A 22,337-nucleotide genomic window follows, 5' to 3' on the forward strand; every position below is an offset into this window, starting at 1 on the left:
GTGAGGGTAGATTTAAGGGGAAAAAATCCGGGAAAAAACTCGCTTTACATCCGAGTAGATACGGTATGTCATAACGAGCACCCCTTTTCCTTCACATGTTGCATAACGTTGTGTAGTGCAGTCGAACCCAGATATATCGAACCAGGATATTTCAAATTATTGGCTATATCAAACACACAGTTTGTATTTTTGAAAATCCTTTGTATAAGTATAGGAAAGTCGCAATGTATATCGTACTACAGTTTTTCCGGTCGTTCCATATATATCGAACTGCTTGCCGCACCTCTGCAAGTGGCACTTCTCCTAATGGCGCTCTTCGGTCACTTTCCGAGGTGGGTCGGCTGCACGGCCTTGGGCAGTTGCTGACAGCACTAGCGCTGTAAAACTGCTTGGCAAGGTACATGTGGGGTGTGCTTGGGGGTGGCCTTCGGTCACTTGTACTCATTTTTCACACCATATCGCTGTCTTGCGGTGAAGTTATATAGAAGCCTTACGGTGGCTCTTGTGAGGCGTCCTTCACTGCCGAAGGTGTTGCGGAAGCCAACTGTACTTTGATGTCAATAAGCGATTATTCTATTAATAGTGTACTGGTAACAGGATTAGACATCTTATGATAAGTAGTGGATAGTTCCAAACCAGTGTCCGCAGCAGCTTCAATGCAAAGCAGGTTAGACCTAGTGACGCCATTGCGCTTTGCGGGATGCTAGCAGGTGGCACGTCACTCTAAGAACCACGTCTCTACCATAGCTGCAATGTATTCTTGCTTGTAGGTTACATTTAAGCTTATCTACTGCCATTTTTGTGTATTGAATTATCGATATATCGGACTATTTTGTGATCCCTTTTGAATTTGGTGTAGTCGCCAACCAATTTTTCGGACTCTTGCGGGACCCGGAAAATGGTCTGAATAATCACACAGTCCGAAAAATATGTGAACTTAAAAAAAAAAAACTTTTCTGTGAAAAAAGCAGTTTTAAAAATCATGACATTTGCCACTCCCCATGTTCCTTTTACAAGCAATAAAATTAAACTGTATCTGAGCCATAGTCATGCTTTTGTCATGTCTGCACCACTTCGCGTCTTGACAGCACAACGCTGCCGTGCCGCAAACGAATGCATGTGCCACGCAAAGCAGGAGTAGTCAGTTTTCGTGGGCAACAACACTTGCAGAGACTGAGAGAGGTAACCCGCGGGACGACACGAGTGAAGCGAATGCATACAGTTGCACCCCACCCTCCCGCGCCTCCCCAAATGTTTTAAAATAGCAGTTTTAAAACAAAAATTTTCATATCAGTGACCGCAACTGCACATAACAGCAGTGGCATGGAGTTCAACTACCATCTAAATAAAATTAAAAAAAGGTTTGACTATGGGCATCCAATAAGCAGCAGTAATAGACTTTCTTATGTGGCTTCTCAATTGGCTGTTCTTATATTAACTTAGCTAACATACTGTGCACACTTCAGTAGTCCTTACAGGAGTTGACCTAGAATATTTGTTAAGAAATAAATTTTTGGCTTTGCATCACACATTCTCACACTTTTGAATTCGCCTATTCTTCACCCATTCTCACTTAAACTCACCACCATTGCTCCTGCCATGTTCTTAAATTTGGTATCATCCTGTTTTGCACTACACAAATTATATACCTTATTTACAGATCCCGGCCGCGGGGGTCGAATTTCGATGGAGGCGAAATTTTAGAGGCCCGTGTGCTGTGCGATGTCAGCGCACGTAAAAGAACCCCAGGTGGTCGAAATTTCCGGAGCATTTCACTACGGCGTCCCTCATAGCCTGAGTCACTTTGGGACGTTAAATCCCCCATAAACTCATAAACTTATTTACACGAATAAACATGAGTTTTTTTCCTCAGATAATCTGTCTTGTAATGCATCTCGCATTATATTTGGAACCAAGTTGCAAATATAACGAGATATTTTTTTTGCTTGCTGCCGAAGATAGCTACACCGACCTTCACCGCAAGACTTGCGAGCTGTTAGGAGAAGTAAACTTTTTGGCGACCTTGAAGTTGCACGACTGGCACAGGGAATGAGAGGGTGGCTATGAACACGGAATTAAGGCGGTGTGGGTAGGTGAGAAATAGAAGGACTGAAAGAATTGAGTGGAGTGGGAAAAAGGATGAAGGGCGAACGGGCACAGGACTGAATAGCATGAAGCAGTGGTGCAATTATGGCGGCAGCTGCTGCATGGGAGTCTGGTGTCGCTCGCATTTCTCAAGTGTTGCCTCTCAAATAGTACTGACGTATCCGTTGCTTCAGTATTTTTGCTTGCTGTCTTTGTTGTTTTCATGCCCTCTGCTGTAGTTGGCTGGAAAGGTCGGATGTTGTGTTATAATTGTTATAATATTTGTTTTATTTTCATGAGGTTTTAAACTTTTGCACATGTTATATTCATTGTCGTGTTATATGCATGTAAATACGGTAAGCATCTGTACCCAAACACAGCATGCAATACAGAGCAGATAGTACTGAATGTAATTGCCATCACAAAATCTGAGTGTACTGTGGGCTTCTATGTAACACCTTGATGCGGAGGTTTTGGGCACACATAGAATAAAATAAGATAGCGGCTACCCAGAACATGGGTTACATGGTGTCTGTGACAACAGAAACTGAGCACTCAGTGAATGGTGTAGCATGCTGTGTGTAGCTTATGTATATGGACAGGTTCGCTACTGAAGGCTAGATAAAGTTAATGAAATACTTGTTGCAGAGTTTTATGGTGAATGTTTTCTTTGTTTAATGTGTAGTCTTCCTGGCATTTTATGCAGAACATGTTGGTGAGCGGTTTGTGACCTTCCTGCTTGATACAATCGAATCTGCTGATGTAGAAGAAGAAGTGGCTGAACTTTCCTTGGGCACACTTCTCTCACTCAACCTGCACCTTCAGTCTGAAGTGGACAATTTTGTTCTTCGCACACTGGCCACCCGTAAAGATGCCCGGGCCCTTACGGAGCGACTTATGCTACTCGTCAACCGAGAAGGTGTGTCTGCTGTTCACTGCAACTCCAAGATCGCGCTCTTCACTTTTGTGTGTGAAAATAGTGCAGTTTAAACTCAAATAAAATTCAGACTGAATAGCTGCAGGAACACTCTAAAGTTGAATTGTGCCGCTGCTGTGGCTTATGGTGTTCGGCTGCTGACCCGAAAGGTGCGGGTTCGATCCTGGCCGCAGTGGTCGCATTTCGATGCAGGTGAAATGCCAGAAGCTCATGTACTGTGCAACGTAAGTGCAGTTTAAAGAACCCCAGGTGGTCGAAATTGTCTGGAGCCCTCCACTACAGCATCCCTCATAGCCTAAGTCGCTTTGGGACATTAAACCCGATAAAACCATAAAACCAATCCAAAGTTGAATTAAGTTTCAGATGCTGGAAGTTGCATTTGCAATGCTGAAAAAAGGAAAATGAACAAAAGAAATCAGCTTACACTTGCAGAGTTGTGAACACTTTTCATCAGTCTCAGCAGCATATTGGCTACACCAAAAAGTGCAGTTATACAAAGCCAAAGTTGCTGGAGGCATAATTTAGTATATTGGATTTTGATGCTGATTCAAACTTCAAGAGACAGAAAATTTGTTTGAATTATCCGAAAGCTTGAGTTATCAAGTGACCCTGAAAAAAAACAAGAACCACTTGCATCATGGTGAATTTATTTGGGTGCCTGCTTTTGAAATAAGAACGGCACGATAGTGGTCATTTTTCATGTTTCCATCAATGCTTTACTGCATGCATACTGTTGGGAGCGTCGAAGCAAAACTGTGTTCCAAAATAGTGAAAGACTCCTGCATCCTTAACAGTGCGATGCGGTGGAGCTCCACTGCTACCTTGTCAATCCCATCATAAGCGGCACCGTCGCATGTGAGGAGGCTTCATCGCACAAACTGTGAACGGCATGGGATGAAAGCACAGTTTCGGCGCACTGGAAGAACGGAACCATGCGGGCGGAAGTGAAGGAAACAGCACCATAGCAACGAGGAAAGAAAAAAGGGGTTGAGGGGAGAAGACACCAGCGATGTGCTGAGTCATGCTTAGCTGGGTTAGGTTGGCTGGCTGGTGCACGGGCTGGGACGAAGCTGAGGGGAGTGAAACCGAAACTAAGTGGTCTAACTATTCTTAAAGATGGGACCTACATTTTTTATCATGCCTGCCTGCCATTGCACGCATGTCAGAGGTGCACAAGTGACTCTGCAGCGTGGAACTCGGGTTTCGAGTTCATCTATTTTGACGATATCTTGCCACGCCAGTCATATCTGGACGCAGCACTCCTTCAGGAGCCCGTTTGAATTAATGGATGCGAGACCCGTAACATCTGAATTAGCGAGCATCTGATGCCATAGGCTTGCAGGGACAAGTCGGCAGTTCGAACTATCCTGATTTCCGACTTAATGGGGGTCAAATTAACGAGCTTTTACTGTATTTGCTTGCCCATACCTTCACCACATGTTGTGGCTTATGCAGGTGAAAGGTAGTGTTTGTGCCTGTGTGCCACAAAGAGTAGGCTTCTGGCATGTTTGCTCCTTTTTGTGGAAGATATCAGAGAGTAAGTAAATAGTATAAAGCATTTTCAGCAACAAACTTAATGTTGTGGACAATGTTGTGGACAAAAGAGAAACACACTATTGTCAGTCTTCTTGCCCGGTGTGGCATGTTTCTTGTGCTATGGCATTTTATGCCTTGTATTATAGTAAACACCATATAAGTGAGAGTTGCTGGAGCCTCCAGATCATTTTTCTTCTTTCTACAGGAAGTGGGAGTAGCTGATTGAATAAATTTGGTGCTCATTATTTTTTGGTGCCAAGTATGGGTGACCTTCTGGGTAGGAGTTACTATTTTTGCTGATTGCCTGAACTTGTTGCTCAGATCATCACTCCATATTTTTGTACATATGAATTCTGGAGCTGTTTGGTTTTCATCACAAGTGTCACCAAACTATTCACATTTCTGAGTTCCGAGATTTCTTGTGTGCAAAGAGAATGACACAAATTTCTGTGCTCGCAGATGATCCTGCTCGGGTGCTAACACATGAAGTGGCTGGAGTTCCCAATTCTGTGCTCAAGATGCTTGCTGAGCTCTTTTCTGACAGCACAACGGCTGAACTGTTCTACTTAAATGATGTTGCTGTCCTGATCGACATAGTAGCCAGGCAGCTAAGTGACCTACCACCCGGTGACAAGGTAGGCTCCATATGAGTGTACCTCGCCTTTTTATTATATATAAGCGCAGCAGCCTTTTTGTGCACAGTGGAGAAAGCAAGAGCTGGAATCAAGCATCGTGAAAGTGAAAACTGGACCTTCCATTTCGTGGGAAAACTTGCTTCTTTATCCAAAACGTTTGGGCTTTGTTGAACAAATAAATTTTCATATATTTTTGACCAGTCATATGCGTATTGCAAGGCAAGAAGGGAGATGAGATTGTGAGAGAGCACACGAAAAGACAAGTTGTGATAATCCGTATGGAAAGCAGTGCTCTGTGGACTGCATTTTCAGGTCTCTCTATGCATCTTGAAACCTTGTTCAACTGATAGAATTAAATGCATGGATAAATTCTCAAACTAAATTAATATTGTTGGCATAGCCATTGCAAATAAACATGTGCAGTCTTTGTAAAAAATATACAACCCAAGGGATTTGCTTTTAAGCTGTGTAGTGGGGCTCTTAAGCACTTTTGACAGTCCTAAGCTTGGGAGGGCTGAGGACTTAAGTTCCTGTCGCCTTTGTGATATTAGGGCCCCTGAATATTGTCGCATGCAAGAAGATGCCAAAGATGATAAATGGGTTGACGAGCGCAAGGCGGGAAGAGGAAGAAGCTGAAAAATGCGGGAACTCTTGCAGGTTGACCAGTAAACCGTTTTATCTGTAAGCCCTCCTCGGGGTTCTACCAAGTCGTGACAGTGGTGGAGGTGCTGGGTATGCACAGGACTGCTTCCGGCAGTCCACAGCGGGTCCCGGACATCGACACGCCTGTCCATCGCACTAGCTGCTGCCGTCTAGGCCTTGCCCCGGAGTACAACCATCTACCGGGCGACTCTTCAAACGTCAAAGTTTGCCAGGTCTCCCAAGCCATGGCACCTTCCCTACGCCGTTGACTCTTCACAACCCCAAGGTGCCAGAGTGCTTCCAGGGGAACGCGTTTGAAGATGTGAAAGACTGGCTTGACCAGTTTGAACGAGTGGCCAAGTTCAACCAGTGGAGCGTGGACCAGAAGCTCTGCAACGTTTATTTTGCCCTTCAGGATAGTGCTAGAACTTGGTTTGGAAACCACGAGGCCAGCTTGTCCACATGGTATGACTTCCGCTGCCAGCTGGTGGACACTTTTGCCAGTACTGATCAAAGAGAGAATGATCTGCGCCTGCTTGAAGTGTGCGTCCAGAAGCCGAATGAAAGCGTAGCTATGTTCGCGGAAGACATGGCTCGCCTTTTTCGCCGTGCCGACCCTGACATGGGTGAGCAAAGGAAGCTACGGCATCTCATGCGTGGTATCAAGGAGCAGGTGTTTGCCGGCTTGGTGCGCAACCCACCTCAAACCGTCAGTGAGTTCGTCAAGGACGCTGCAACTATAGACCTCCTTCACCCCGCGACGTCACGAAGATGCGGTGGCGCTGATGTCAGCAGCGACTTTCGCATGGTAGGCAAAACAGGTTCTGCCTGCCCGTGCCTACCGCAGCTACCGGCGGCTGCATCATGCCTGCGCACTGCAGAACCAGCATGTATTGACCAGCTGCGTCACTGTTGGATTCACGTAGTAGCAAAAAGGAAATTTAAATTACCCTCGATAGGTTTCTCGCGCATAAATACCGCATTAGGAAACTGGCTAACAGGCAATGGGCCACGGTAGTAAACCGCGAAGTCTGGGAGTCGATCGGCACTGCCACTCAATGCACTTAATAGCATGCAAGTTACTGCGTTCATTCACCTGAACATCAGGATAATAGGCTGATAATTGCGCAAGGAAAAAAAAAGCACATATGTAGCTGCACACATATTTATCACCTTGAGCCAGTGTGCACGGGGCGCTGGCAGGTTCACTCGCCCCCAAAGAATGTGCTCTTTTGTTAACAGCACAGCATGTTTAATAACGCGTTTTATGGCATTTAATATTTACTTGAAACTGTTTCTTAATATGGACCGACGGAATTATTTGATTCGAGTGCAAAAAAGTCTGGTAAGTTGTGTCAATATTGCGTGGTCGCGTTGGCGTGCTTAGAATGGCATACCTTAAGTGTGCTAAACATCACATGCTTTTTCATTGCATCATCCATGTGTCATGTTTCTTGAGGTAGTACATGATCGCGAAGCTGGTTTGGAAAGAAGCAGCCGCAGGCCTGCTACTAACAGAGAGTAATTGTGTGCTTAATATTTGTGCACTGACATTAGAACCAGGAGTACTGGGGGCATACCCGCATATATATCCTAGGTTTGGCCTCTTGCAGTCTTTTTTTAACTTATTTTGGCACCACACGCAATTTATCACAGAACACGGTTGCAGATTCAGTATCTACCTCTCAGAAGTGTCAAAATGTTTCATATTTTTAGTGAAGGTGCGGCTACATGCCACCCTTGTGTGACTACTGTGGAGTACCACTAAGTGTTTTCTGCCCATCTACAAAGTACAGCAGACATTGAGAACGGTAACCTTGCCCCCAATTTTCTAGATAATCTCAACATGGCAGGAAGATGTGTAGACGGTGGAGTGCCCACAAAAGGTCTTACATTGAAGCAGTCGCCTATCACTGCTAACCAGACTGCAGTTTCCACCTTTATGACCCTCTGCAGCTAGCTGTGGGTTGTGTGTGTCCATGCTGTGTTGACCTCTTTTTGATAGTTACATGTCGGCTGTCGCAGTGTGCACTGAAGCTGTAACCATGCGCCAGACACACTCGGCAATAGAGGCACATTTCAACATGGCGATTAGTAAAAGTCAGGATTGACATAAAATCTAAGGTCTGACGAAATCTCGTCTGGCCGGGTAGTAAGTAACTCATTTCAACAGAAAAAAAGGCAGACGCCGACCAAAGGTTTTCGACAAAAACCTGTGGTCGGCGTGTGCCTTTTTTTCAGGATTGACATAGTTGCAGTCTGTGAACAGTGAGTCATGGAAGCTTTTGCATGATTAAATGCCTACAGTGAACAATTCTTTGAAGTCTGTTTTGGGAACTGCAAACACTTGCAGAGGCAACCAGTTTTAGGACATGAATATAAATAACAGCAGTGCAGTGAAACCTCGTTAACCAAGTATAGACACTTAATTTTAGTCGCATGTTTGTTTCGTTGTAATGATACGTAAGACATTAGAACACATGGATCACCGTGTGGTATTCGCCTACGACTGGTAAATAATTTATAATTGAATTTCTTCTCTCATGCTGTTTCAATTTTAGTTCCAACAATCAAATGATGGCTGTGGTGTCAAAGCTGGCTTTAGGTCACAAGCAACACAAAAAAAAACTGCAATATAATCACTGCTTTGTACTTTTAATTCACTACAGCACTTAGGCCAGCCTGTTTCAAGAGCCAGAATACCATGGGTTGATCCATGTATAGTACATATATATAACGTATAATTTCAAAGAAGAAAACACACAGGCAACATTTTGGTGTCTGTGGTATTTAAAGGCGCACCTTGTTGGACTGCAGAAAAACTGTGTGCGAAGCAGTACACCCTAACCGAAAACGCTTAAGTATATGCACTGGCCTGGTAAAGGAAAGCACATGTGGAAGCTTTTACTTGCGTAAGACCACAAAAATCTTTATGTCTGCCGCCAAGGCAGCCTCATACGTACTAGTGCAGCCTCATAGGCTCTTAAACAAGGTCCCAACTACTCTATTAGGCCTTGCTTTTCTGCGAAAAGGTGAAGTGTGTTTCACGCACATGCAGTGTCTCCATTGGTATGGTCCGGGCTGTCTACAGCTTCCTTGTCAGCGTTAGTTGCATTGGATGATGTTTTGTCAGTTTCAGAAGCAGTGTCACTATTGGAAAATGCCAGAACTGCACTGTCTATTCCTGTGCAAAAGTTGACAGTTTCCACAGTGCCTTCACGCAGCAAACCTTTTGCGAAGAGTCCTTCACGGGCATTTTAACGGGTGGTGGTCAGCACTTGGAGCTTCATGCCAAAGCGAGACGTGCTGGGGATGACATCACTTGGGAAGCACTAGAGGCCAGGAAGCACGTGCTCCATGACAATGGCAATTATATGATAATCGATAATGCAACAAGATTGGGCCGAATCACAGCCATTCAGTGACACCAGTCAGCCAGTAGCGCAGCAATGGTGACTACAGCAGATGGAAGGAAACGAAAATTTGCTGCGGCGATCTTAAACTGTGCAGCCACTGTGCTGCAGAGAAGCTGCGTCACATGACAGTGATGATCAGCAGCAATGGCAATCGGCACATTAGCGCAGTTCGGACACCGGCGCCTGCGCAAATGGGGTGGTGGCTCGGCAGCAGGCGTACGCTGGCGGCTTCTGTGACGGGCTTCTGTGCGCTCTCATTGGGTGTGTCAGTAACTGCAAGTGTGCTCATTGCGTGCTGTGCCACATCACTTTCATTTCATCGCCGCGATCTATGCATTTGGAGTGCTGTTAAAGTTTCCTTTCCTGTAATGTGTGGCGTAGTCATGGCTGCCTTACAAGAGAGACCTTCAGCCTTGTAGGCGATGGTAGGTACATGCTAACCGAGACGTTCATGATAAGTTACTACTTTGTGAGCAGACATCTAAATGCATGAGGTGTAGTAAAAGCTGAGTCAGGGGTTTCATGCAACTACATCATAAGCGAAACTATCGCTTAAATGAGTGTACCATAACAAGGTTTTACTGTATTTATGCTACCGTACATGGGGTGCTCCTGATTGCTTGCATTATTATTTGGTCGGGTTGCGTGGCTGGACAATCAGTGTGCTGGTATGTGACTTTGAAACTATGGTAGCTTCCTTTCACTTCTGCTACAGTCATGAACAAACAAGTTTGCATTCCTATGAACCAGTTGGCTCATGAGAACATTTAGATTAGTAAACATGCATACTCCAGTCCTTGTCTCAACCTTTAAATGTGTCCTTGAACCTTTTTTTTTTTTTTTGTGCACTGTAAAATGTTCTTTTGCTCATGGACGTACCATTGTGAAACGCAGAGGCGGCTTCTCTACCTTTCCCTGGTGGAGCATCTGCTTGGTTCAACACAGTATGAGGGCCACCGCCAAGCAGAGCTGCGCCGGTGCTTTGAGAGTGCACTCACACACGAGGAGTCATCGACTGAGGAAAAGGAGCTTGTGCACCGTATTCAGCTGACCTGGCCTCAGTGGTTTCGCATGGACTGAGGCACCCACCATTTTGTGCGGCATCTACAGGACTGATGGCAAGGCTGTTTGCATGGCTGTAACTTGGCAGCTTCTCCTTCCTCTCCTTCCCCTTCCTCCTTTCTTTTTATTTTATTAAGTGATGCGATTACGAGCTTTATTTGCTGTGTCTCTCGGTCGTTGAGATTGTTCATCAATTGCTCTTCTTCAAGATGTTGACTCTCAGTTACTTTATTTCTGTGTTAAGAAACTCTACTTGAAATGTCAGTATGGAACATTTTATTTATAATTTTCTTCCTGGGACCAAGCTTTGCCGTAATTGTTTCTGTCTTGCATTATTTAAAAAAAACTGCAAAGAGGTCTTTCAGTAAGTCAGCTGTGCTAGAAACCTAAGAAGGTAGCTTCACTACACTATACAGCTGTAACTTCAACTGCTCTGCCTGTTGTTGTTGGTCCTTTCTTCAGCTTGTTTTTTTTTTAACTTGGCCAAATCAAGCCAAGAAGCAAGCATTTTGCATAATGTGAATGCTACATTTTACTGTACACAGCTTAGTAACCTCATAAAGACTAATTAATGCTGTAGACCTTGATAACAACAGGAGGGTAGGTCAACAAATATTGATTTTTCAATTGCTGCATCTTTAAGGTGTGATGGAGGCTAAAAATTAGTATATAAACCATTTTTTTTAGGGGTTTGCGGATATTGAAATTTTCAAATGCGAATCGAATACGAATATGAAGAAAAAATGGCTTCGAATATCGAATATCTGGTCAGCACAAAAAATAAATTCAGAAAAGAGAAATAAGCAAACATTGTTGCTCATATTGTTTTCAAAATAGTGTATGGCCTTTGAAACTGAAATAAACAAAACTATAGACTGCCTGAGCACCGTATAAAAAAAACATGATATGTGCAGAAATGTAAACTACTTAACTGAACCGCATAACAGTATCCAACCTGTAATGTGGTCATGCAAAATGAAATCCATAATACGACAAGACTGGAAACAAAAATAACATGATGGCTAGTAAAACCTCATTAATTCGGAGTTCAAAGAACCGACAGAAATGCCCGGGTTATTCGAAGGATTTATAAAATGCCCCACGGCCCCGAAAAAAAAAAAAAAATCTGTCGAAAATGCGGTAGTCTTATGAGGTGGCTCTATCGTGCAAACACATGTAATCACGTGACGAGCACCGAGTTTCGGCGTGCTGAAAGACATCGCGAACATAAGCGAGGTGGGAACGCACATTGACATCGGAATGGCGAGACTGCTTCTAGAAGGGAGAAAAAAATGACAAGCGACGCGTCAGTCAGCGTCTGAAAGTGGCAGGGAGCTGAGATTGGACTACTGGCGAATGCTCGGGCCGACAGTTGCCATTGCCACGGGCGAGTGGCAAAGCTCAGAAACCAAAACTACGCGGCCAGGTTGTATTTTTGCCCTAGTGACAGGGTCCCTCCGAACGTTATCACGTCTGCCGTTACGCCCACTTAAGAGGTGCATGGGTTATTGTGCACAATGCAATAGGCGGGATTTTTACAGGACCGCTTGCTCTGTTGTGACACCTCGACTCGCCCCTTAGGGAGCCTCACGCGAAATTCCGCAAGTAGGCTTTCCCGCATAGCCTAGTTGACAGAAACAAGATGGCGGTGGTCACGCTCGGAGAGTTATTGAGGTGACAGAACCAATTCCATGGGTGTGGGCATTAATTAGATAACATATTACGGAAGGATAGAAAAATAAACGCGCTTTCGCATTGCAGTTGTTAGAAGCGGGTCGTCCGCCATCTTGCTCTCAGCACGTGTGGTATGTGGGAAAGCCCACTTGCGGAATTGCGCCCAAGGTGAAGCCTAGCGGCATCAGAATGCGATCGGTCCACGCGATAAACGATGAAGAAGAAAGAGAACAGGGCCTTTATTTTGTTTTCCTGGAACGTTAAACTCTATATTCAGATAATTTGCCCAGATATTGAGATTTTGCCACAACCAAATTTACGAAAGTCGGCACGGTATACGATCGCTGCCGAGTATTCGCTAATTTTCGAATATTCGGAAATTCACGAATATCATTTCTCGAATACGAATATGAACCGAATATGAAACATATTCGATTCGTATTTGAAATTTCGAATATTCGCACACCCCTAATTTTTTTTATTTTGAGGTAACAGATTTAATGTTTTCCTTCATATTTTTTTGCTTGTTTTTCTTTCTCAATTGTGTGGTGTTCACTCAGAAATTTTCTACTGTTTGTATATATACTTACGTTGGCTAAAACTTAAATCCAAACAGTGAATCGTGCTGAATTACTAGTATGTCACCAGTCATTAAGCTATGCAACCAAATCCCAGTGGCTTGCACTTTGCTTTGGAGTTTTTTGGCCACTGTAGTTGCAAAATAATGGGCAAAAAAGAAATTGTGTACAGTGGCTGACTTCTACAGTTTAGCGTTTTACTTGAGCTAGCTTTTTAAATTGCAGAATTCATTAGTTTGTGGTTTTTATGTTTCAACACCAAAACTTTGTGTTCCTAGTGCTCGCCTGTTAACTGACATTGCACAAACAAGCGTTTATATTTTAAACTTCAACATCACCTCTTTCCATGATTATTATTCTGTATAAGTATGGGAGCAGTTGCTGAAAATGTATGGCTGTTTCATTCAGCCTAGTGAAATGAAACTTCAGACTGCTGTGATGTCTACACATGGTACATGGGGCATGTCAACCGTGTAACTCAATCAGACAAACATAGCCATACTCGATGAAGCGCATTCCTGCTTCTGCCTGGTGCGTTCCTGCAAGCGCAAAAGGAGTGCACCTATACTGGGATCCTCTACAAGGTGCTGGACCAGCAGGTAATAGGCAGCACACATTTCACTTGCTGTACTTCCTTGGCCAGCTATTTTTTGTTTGAAAATGTGCCTGAGTAAAGGGTGACATATATTTTGGTCATTCCACATCCCCTCCCACCACCTTCCACCACTTTACACGATGACTTCTGACATTTATGTGATGCATGAAAGGTTTGGCAAATCATAATGGAGTTAAATCTGAGAAAGGAGACATATGGTTTTCAGTGAAGGAAATAAACGAAAAGAATGTGTGTTTCAAATTTAGTCAAATACCGTAAAAACCGGAATATAGGTCGAACTTTTTTCAAGAAACCATGGCGAAAAACTACGGGAGCCTTGCAACAATGTGCGGCTGAAGTCAACAGCCTCCATCACCATCGCCATCAGCAGCAGCGTGGCGTGGCGACGTTGTGGCTCCTTCATTTTGTATAACCGTTGTTGCAAAGCTATTTTGGTTAACGGCTGCTTTTTCACATTTTTCTTCAAAATGAGCGGAACCCGACGGCAATTCACCGTCGCCTTCAAGAAAAACGCGACTGGGTACGCGGAAACTCACGGCAACGTGGCGGTGCAGCACAAATTTGGGGTATCTGAAAAGAGCATTCGGTACTGGCGGAGGCAGAAGCTGCGTATTACAACTTGCAGCAACCAGAAGAAAACATCATTCCGTGGGAGGACCGCAGCATATCCAGAATTGGAAGGAAAGGTTGCGGAGTTCGTCCGGGAGCTGCGTGCAAGATCGCTGCCTGTGACTGCCGAATGTATCCGTGTGAAAGCGGTAGAGATCATGGCACGGAGCGGCAAAAGAAGTGAGAGTAAGCGCATGTGTACACATGCGCATACCTCGTTTGTTTTCGCCGCTCCGTGCCGTGATGATAAGGTGCTGACAAACACGCGGGTCAATGGGCGCGCAATACTGTTAAAAAATTGCCCGGGTGTACATATGAGCAGCATTTAAATGAAAATAAATACTGTCACCATTGTGCAACCTGGTCAGTCACATTTGTTTCAAAATAAGGGTGACTTTCGGTACTTTTTCTATTGAAAAAGGTTTTTTTTTTCTTTCTTAGAATTCGTTAGTTGAGGGGTCGACCTATATTCCAGTCTGACATATAGTCTAGTTTTTACTGTAGATTCATTTTATCGAGGCTCAGCTCCACTGTGGTTATTGAGCAGGAGCATTTTAGATGTTAGTAGGCGTAAGTGCTTTTTGTTAGCATTTGCGGAGAGAAGTCAGCTGTGCTGCCTAGTTTGTATCTTATTTTTGAGTCATGGGCACAGCTGTAATAACTACATTCTACTTTACTACACCAATGACGTGATGGTCAATAATCCAAAAACAGGTTTTATTGTTTGGTTCCACCATGTGCACATTGCCCTCCACGTACTGCATATAGACACTTGCGCATGATATTACTTGATATGAAGGGCATGATGTTCATGATGACAGTTGCACATAAGCTAGCTGAGGCAATACTTTTGCAGTAGTCTGGCAAAGTTCTGATGACTGTTTTGTTTGTTTGGTGCCATCTTTATTACTAGCCCATTAAAAACAGAATTTAAATAGAGAACATTTACGACCTTAGAGGGGGGCCATTGGCATTTGAAGCCCTGGTTTTTAGTGTGCTAGCACTACAGGCCACAATCAGGGCCTCTGAATTGTTTGCAACCTTTGAGTTAACTTCCATAGATGGAAACTTCTTTCTCAATCCTCGCTGCCAACTGTTAGTGCACTACTGGAAGATACCCAGCCAGTATGGCTAGGGTTATAGGCATGGAAACCTATCTTCCCATCTATTCCCTCCGTTTGACTTTCAGTAAGTTTTTCTGCACATCATGAATAACAGTAGTATTGACCCTGAGGTGCAGCAAGATATCTCCTTTAAGATGTCTCAGAGGAGGTATCCTTAAAGGGACAGTTGACTGACATTTATTGACCATATTTTCTTTGTAGCAGTTGAAACTTCCTTGCCCAATACATAAACGCATACCCTTCTGTGGGGCTGAGAAATCCTGCACCATGATTTAAAACATGACTTTTTGATATGCGAATGTCGCTTTCTTGTGGCAGTTGGCATGTGCAAACCCTGACGTTACAGACACAACTGCTGTGCCACTTAGGTGGCAAGCAGTGGCTATCCGTGGTTGTGGTAATGAGCGAGACTCTGAGATGTGTAAGCGTGATTAAAACTGCAGTTTAAAGCATTAAGGTAGTTTTGTAAACACTTCCAGTAAGGTAAGACTGATGATATCGATCACAGTTACCAGCAACCAATTTTTGCCTTTGGCAGCTGCACTGCCCGCATAATGGCTGTCCACCATCTCAAAACATTTTAACAGATGATGAAAAAGCGGGGTTAAATCTTGTAAGAAATGGTAGATAGTTGGAAAAGAAATAAATATGTTGTCTGGAATATGTTCCAGCAATTGTAATCCTCCGTATTGCACTCTGTTCTGTTCTTGGAGTGTAGTGTACACACTTCATGCAACTACATGGAGAGCTGTGAAGTTTAAACTCAGCAGGACACTACCATTGGCTATAACCTGACTTAAATTTAAATTTCTGCCAAAACCACGAGTTCTGTTATTGTCATCTCATGCAAATATCTACAATATGGCTTTATTTTTATACTTGACTCCAACAGTAGACTGTCCCTTTACGGTATCTCCGTTGCCGTGCATGCCATAGTTTCTTGGGGCATCAAACTTGTCAAGCACATGTGTTTTTGTTGGTGCAGCTGCAAAATGCATATATCATATTGCACCAGCTTTTAACTTGATAATCATTTTGTGCATTAATTATAATTACCAAGCAGGATTCAGAAATTCTTCCTTGTATTGACGTTTTGCTGTAGGAGTATATATATATATATATACTTGGTGAAATTTTATTTCTGCAAAGATTTGTTGAATCATTTGTTGTAAAATGTGGGATGTCACATAAACCTATAAGTCTAGAAAACTTAATTGAGGTTCTAACATACCCATTTAGTGTGTGTGTAGTTTTGACCGGTAGAATTTTAAGTTTCGTTTTCATTGCCAACATATAGCGTGGCTGAAAATTCCCAACTGGTGACTTTAACCAGTGTTAAGTAGAGGCTAGGGCATCCACTTGCAAGCTTGCTCAAATATTCATTTGCTGAAGGTATCACTTGGTGTATTGAGTAGCATTTTCAAGTGCTGGAAATTAATTTTATTTAGCATATTTGTCAAAATGTTTTGATACCATTGTTTTGTGTCATTTCCGTGTGCACTAGTTTCTTGTTAATTATTTGTGCAGCTTTATTTATTATCCTTTTCTAAATGTTCTGTCTTCAAGTAAATATTATTCTAAAAAATGAGCTTACTGTCATTGGCAAATGATTTTGATCTCAGTGTGAGGGCGAGAAATCATGTTCCTGCAGCCATTAGCATGCAGTCAATAGCATAGTGGTAGACCGGATGATAAGTTTCAACTGCTTAAACCTAAGTCATCAACTAAGTGCAATAACAGTGGCAACAAATATGAAAAGTTGTGCTCATTCCTTTTACCCCAGTTTTTTTTAAGGCATAACCTGTGGTGGCAGCGAGCTGGGACCAAAGAACTTTGTCATATTAGCTAGGTGTCGCAGCATGTAGATGTCACAACCGTCATGCGCTTATATTGGCTGGCCAAGGAAACTGTACAGCATGTTTCTTGTGCTGCAGCACTGGACCAGCTCGGAAAAAGGAAATGCATGCGTCCTTTTTTCAGTAAAATGCTATGGTCGAAAGGGGTGATAAAACCCATGAGCCTTAGCCACCCACCTAATTGCAATCATTGCATGACAGACAAACTGAAGTGGTATCCCTTCTGCATTGGTGAGACTGCTGTTGTCCAAACTGTGCCTGGACCTAGTGTTATCTAGAGTGCTGAAAAGGAAAGCTCTGTAGAAGCACATGTGTTCATGTCTAAGATGTGTTCTAGACTAATGAAATACTAGTTCATCCATAAGCAGAAAGGGAAATGTCAGAACAGTCCTATTTGTGTCCTGCATAGTCCTTTGCCTTTATCTGAGGGCTGGCTGCCCTGTCCAGTATCCATGTAAGAGCTAGTTACCAAATATCTGCTTCATAGTTAAACTGTACCTTCCGTTCCTTCACTTGCCTGTGCAACTTGCTACTCAGTTGCCGTCTCATGCTCTTCGAATCACTTGTCATGCAATGCAGCTGGAGCCTAATTCATAGGGCTGTCTGTGCCCAGTGCAAAGGGAGTGTAAGCTTCATGCAGCAGCATGTAGTAGCACCGGCCCAATAGTGCATTGCCTCTGGGCTACTTGAATCCAGAGCAGTGCCCACAAGTGAAAATAAAGCATGCTTGCGGGTGGAAAAGAGGCAGCAGCGATTCATCATAGGTTTGATTTATATAGGTAATATCTAGTCATTTTTTGCTTCTATGCAGTGGTAATATCATTTTGGGGCATGTAGTTTGAAATGCAAACAGGTGGACATGCTGACACACAGTGGGTGCTGTCACAGTTCATGATTGACACATTTCAGTAGCTTAAACAGGAACAGTTCCTCAAGTTCTTGTTGTGCATCTGCCTCCTCATTTTTCTACCCTTCACATGTGTGTTTGATTTGATAATTATAATAGCTAATAATGCATGTGAGGCAGACATAATGGAAATTAAAGTTGGATGCATTTTCAAAGACAGCAAGAGGCTGTGCATGCTGTAGGCAGTTAGGGCATTGATAATAGATCAGTGATGGCTTTTAAAACACCTGTAAGCTTGTGAACTGGCTGGCTCGACTGGCTGCAGCTGATTGAGCTATCTTCTCAATAAATGAATGCTACATATGTTGCTTATTAATTTGCCCATTGTGCATGGCATTAGCTGCTTAGCTGTATAGCAGTGGGTTTTCCTGTGCCCAGAAAAGCACATGCTGCTCTATGATTTTACTTGTTTCATGCAGGCAGGATATATTTGAAATATTTAAGAATTCTTCAAGATATGTCATGAGGTATTTGAACTTGAAATTTTGGCCTCCTGAGTTGTTCGCCCTTGGAGCTTACATGAAGATAACTGTGCAGTGCTCCATTCATTCATATGTTGTCATAAGCACTGTCAGTGCATTTCCTCACTTATTTATTTTGATATTTTTGATACACTTGAGTAATCTGCATGGCACTATTGGGGTCTGAGTAATGCAGTTGAACTGGTATTTATTTCCATTCTCTAGTTTTTGCATACTTACTGTTCATGTATGCATGCTAGCTGTTTTTAAAGGCTGCATCATGGAATCTTGCAATTCATAATCTGAGGAGCAAGCATTTCTCATTCTTTCCTTTGCAGCTTAAGTGAAAGCAAAATGGGCTTCATGTGACCATTACTATAATAATAAAGAAAGTACTCTTACTTTGGAAGCGCTAAAATGGTGGCCCCTTTTTATGATCGTGAGGTCGTAAAGCATAACATTGTAGCTGCCAAGAGTGATTGGCATTGTAAGTTCTGTCTTGTCTAGTTTTTTCAGTGTTTTATAGGCAGTAGGCAAGCTGTGTGTCTGGTGCAGCTTTTTTTTTTTTCGTATGAACAAACATATGTTTGTAAAAATCCTTCCAAACAACCTATCCATGTATTAGAATTAGTGGTTTCCTAAACTTTAGGTGTGCGCAGGGAGTGATGGACTTGTGTGTGCTGTATTCTCTGAAGTCATTGCTCTTAGTGTTCGTAGTGTAGTTTTCTTTAGAGAATACTTATTGCTTTTTCAATGCAATCTTTAGATGTGGTGAGAAACATTTTCCCTTTAGTGGCAGCCTGCTAAATGTTCACTGAATGTTAGTTCTGTTGAGGAGCTAAAGGCATACAGCTTTTGCTAGCCATACTTGTGTACCATGACTACACACTTCATCTATACTCTGCCGACAAGTGCAGTGAACGTTTGCTGGGTCAGATTTTTAAAGCCCAGGCTCACATAAGCCCTATTTCATTTATCAATCAATTTCATGGCATGAACATATTTTACCCAGCTTGACTTCACATTTTTCCAGCCAGTGTCAACTAGGTGGTCATGTAGGTCAAACCTGACCCAGTGTGATGAAGACCTTTTGGCCCAATATGCGCCCAGTGATTGCAAGCCATGAGGCTACAAGCTCTATATCAGTCATGAGATTAGAATGGCCTGGCCGAACTGATGTTTACAGATGGACTAGTGTGTGTAGTGTATGTGAAGTATGTGCACAGAATCAAACATGGAAAAGACGTTCCTTACTGCACAAACTTATTGCCTTGCAGACTATTTGGGACCCCATGTATAGCGATACGTACTGACCACAACATTGTGTCTCCTTGTACAATCACGCGCTGTTTCGTTGTCTAACACACAAGGAAGCACATTTTGCAATGATCAGAAGTTTCTGAACCCTGCAGTCTTAGAAGCCATTTCTTCTCTTTTTTTTTGCACAATTCTGTTTTATTAGCAAAATGAAGTGCCATATTTAGGTGCAGTTTGGCACCCTTCAGAGGTACTAAAACATTATGTGCACCGAGTTTGCCCTTTTGTTTATAAGACTTGGAAAGTGCTAGGAAAAAAATGCCTTCAGCTGGTTGTCGCCAATATATGTCTGGGGTTAAGGTATAGTTGACCAAGTTAGAGCTCACGTGTGATAGTGAGTTAGTAGCTGCATTGCTGATTTGTGGTTAATTGATGTGTGCTACTGCACATAAGGAAACAAAATATCATTGGTAATTGAGTCATGTAACAACTGCTAGCCATTTCTTTCTATCGCAGCTTTTCTTATGCGAGCTGCAAGCCTTCAGTCACTCTGTTAGTACATATTTACCAAACCATTGCATTAATTTTTTGCTTTTCATTCGGGATATTTAGCTAACAACATGGTTATGGCAGTTACCATGCTTGCCTGTACAGGCAAGAACTAGGAAGAACTAGGCATCACACAGCCTGTCTTGGATCGGTGAAACTCTATACAGCTCAAATCACAGGCAGTCTTACCATTCATGCAAGGGTTTGATGCTGAAACCCTTTCTTGTCTAACTTTGCTTTCCAATAGAGACTGAGTGAGTGGGCATTGCAAAAGCATTTATTATAGTACTTTTGCTCCTCTGTTCTTTAGTCACCTTTGGTTCGTCATGATTGAAATTGTGTATAGAGGCCAGATATCAGGTTCAGGTCCTTTGCTGGAGTATCAGAGCCTGTCTAGGGTCGAAGTTTGGCTGGATGTTGCAACTAAAAGTGTATATGCAAATACATAACCTTATTGCAGCTAATTGAGAAAAGCTTGGTAGCTAATAGGTTCATGGTCTTGCTGCTGCAGCTAATGACTAATGTGTACTAGCCTGAATGACACTTATATTTGTTCCCTAGTTTTCCACCAGTGGTGTCTGCTGTTGCAAACAGGACGTGACTGAGTGGATTCGGTGTAAGCATGTAACATCCTTGCATTGAGCTTTTTCAAATACAGACAACAGAATACAGAGATGACTTGCACTGGCATGGTGCTGTTAACAGTCAGTCATAGGGTGCTGTCGTGAATGTGCGTGAAGCGTGCTTAAATATGCGTATTGCCTTTGTAAAACATCATATAAAAGTGCTCTTGTCAGCAAGCATGATGTTCGCCACTTTTGAGTAACCTGACAAGAATTTCTACCATCTATACCACAGCTTTTTTCACAGCATCAGAATCTTTCAGCATTGATAAGCCTAATAGTATTTTTTTTCTTGTCGATATTTTGTACTTATGGATGGTTAGGGAACAGTGATGGAGTCTCAAGAATGGCCAAGGAGACATGATAACTTGTTTGCTTGCTATTGAAAGCCTGCTGACTCAACTGAGTGGCTTAGCTTTGTTTTTAAGTTCTGTATGTGTAGAACTGCTTTATTGTGTGTGCATTGTGAATGTTGTGCCCAGCATATGTTTTGCATAGGCTTAAGGCTGATTTTTTTTAACCATGTACTCAAAGTAGCAGTTATGAAATGTTAAATGATTTTCTGCAGCAGTCAGATTTGTTTCCATCACCAATCCATGCTAGCTAATAGCACTTTAGCTCCTTTTTAAGATCAGTGTCACAGAATATACTCATACTTGTAACTTCCACTAATTCGACATTGCTTAATTCACCTCTCCCATTCATTTCCGAAGTTCTAGTGGGTGCCCATTCGTCTTTATAGATAAAAAGGATGCTAAGTCTTTCGAGCTCGCAATGCAAATATAAAGTAATTTGGACCGCAAAGCATCATCAGCAGGTTGATTATAAATGCTCTGGTTGCACTTGGGGGCTAGGAGAGAAATTTATGTTCAGGATGTGAGGCTTGTACTGACGCATTTCTTTGCTTTAAGTGCACACCAAGCACAACACCTGCCACACCAACAGACAGCCACAAAGGAAAAATGACAGTGCACTGCACAAGAAATCTGGAAAGAGGGAATGGGGTCTAGATAAGGGTAGAAATGAGCACGCATAGCCAGATTTACGTGTAAGAATGGTTTGTGGCTGGCCAGTACTTTGTCCATCATGTTGGCTGTCACGATTGGCCAGTGCACAGGCCCTCCTCACTGGTTATGCATGGCGGCTCTTGCTTGTGAATGGCTTAGCAAACTACGACCATGGCTATAATGCACTCTCTAGTTTCTACACTGCTGTACATTTCGAATGAGAGTTAGATAGCAGTGTTGAAAATGGCATCAAAAATGTCCTAGGACCACAACCTGTTTTGGTTGAAATGGAACTTGCAGTTTGATTCACATAATGGTTGTTCACATTTTCAAGACTGTTGACCAGTCCTTACTGTATGTACCAGTGGTGCAACGGTGCCTGCTTTTTAAGAAGTGGCACAGGTCATCATCACAAGAGTTTTCAGGGATATAGGTTTAATTCACTGGAACTTTGAAGCATACTCTGATTTTATTTTCAGATAATTTTGAAATGATTTTGTTGGTCCCAAATGGGTAAAATCAATAAAAGTTGACTGTCTTGAGCAGTACAAATAACTTGGACTCAGTTGCTGCACCCCCTTTCTGTTGTTTCTGTAGAGCAAATCAGAAAAATAAGGATGCGGGATGGCTGCTTTGTTGATACCCAATTATAAAAAGCCGTTTTCATGAACGAGGCAGATGCAGTACAATAACTGGAGCCAAAGTAGCCTGTGTAGTTTTCAAGATTGCCATTCTTGAGTCACTATATTTAGATCACCATAGC

The 22,337-nt window shown here is 42.8% G+C and overlaps 1 protein-coding gene across 2 annotated transcripts in view; it reads left to right on the plus strand.

Moving 5' to 3' along the window:
* The window catches only part of LOC144114549 (NCK-interacting protein with SH3 domain), a 29,106-nt gene extending 17,683 nt beyond the window's left edge, over window positions 1-11,423 (plus strand). For both annotated transcript variants that reach the window (XM_077648353.1, XM_077648354.1), the window contains exons 10-12: window positions 2,792-3,004; window positions 5,018-5,193; window positions 10,146-11,423. In XM_077648353.1, the coding sequence (XP_077504479.1) occupies window positions 2,792-3,004; window positions 5,018-5,193; window positions 10,146-10,331 (575 nt within the window). In that variant the 3' untranslated portion in view covers window positions 10,332-11,423. The remainder of the gene's footprint in view (window positions 1-2,791; window positions 3,005-5,017; window positions 5,194-10,145) is intronic.
* The last annotated feature ends 10,914 nt before the right edge of the window (window positions 11,424-22,337 follow it).

The sequence above is a fragment of the Amblyomma americanum genome, chromosome 1 (assembly GCF_052857255.1).
Source record: "Amblyomma americanum isolate KBUSLIRL-KWMA chromosome 1, ASM5285725v1, whole genome shotgun sequence".
In the NCBI taxonomy this organism is placed as follows: domain Eukaryota; kingdom Metazoa; phylum Arthropoda; class Arachnida; order Ixodida; family Ixodidae; genus Amblyomma; species Amblyomma americanum.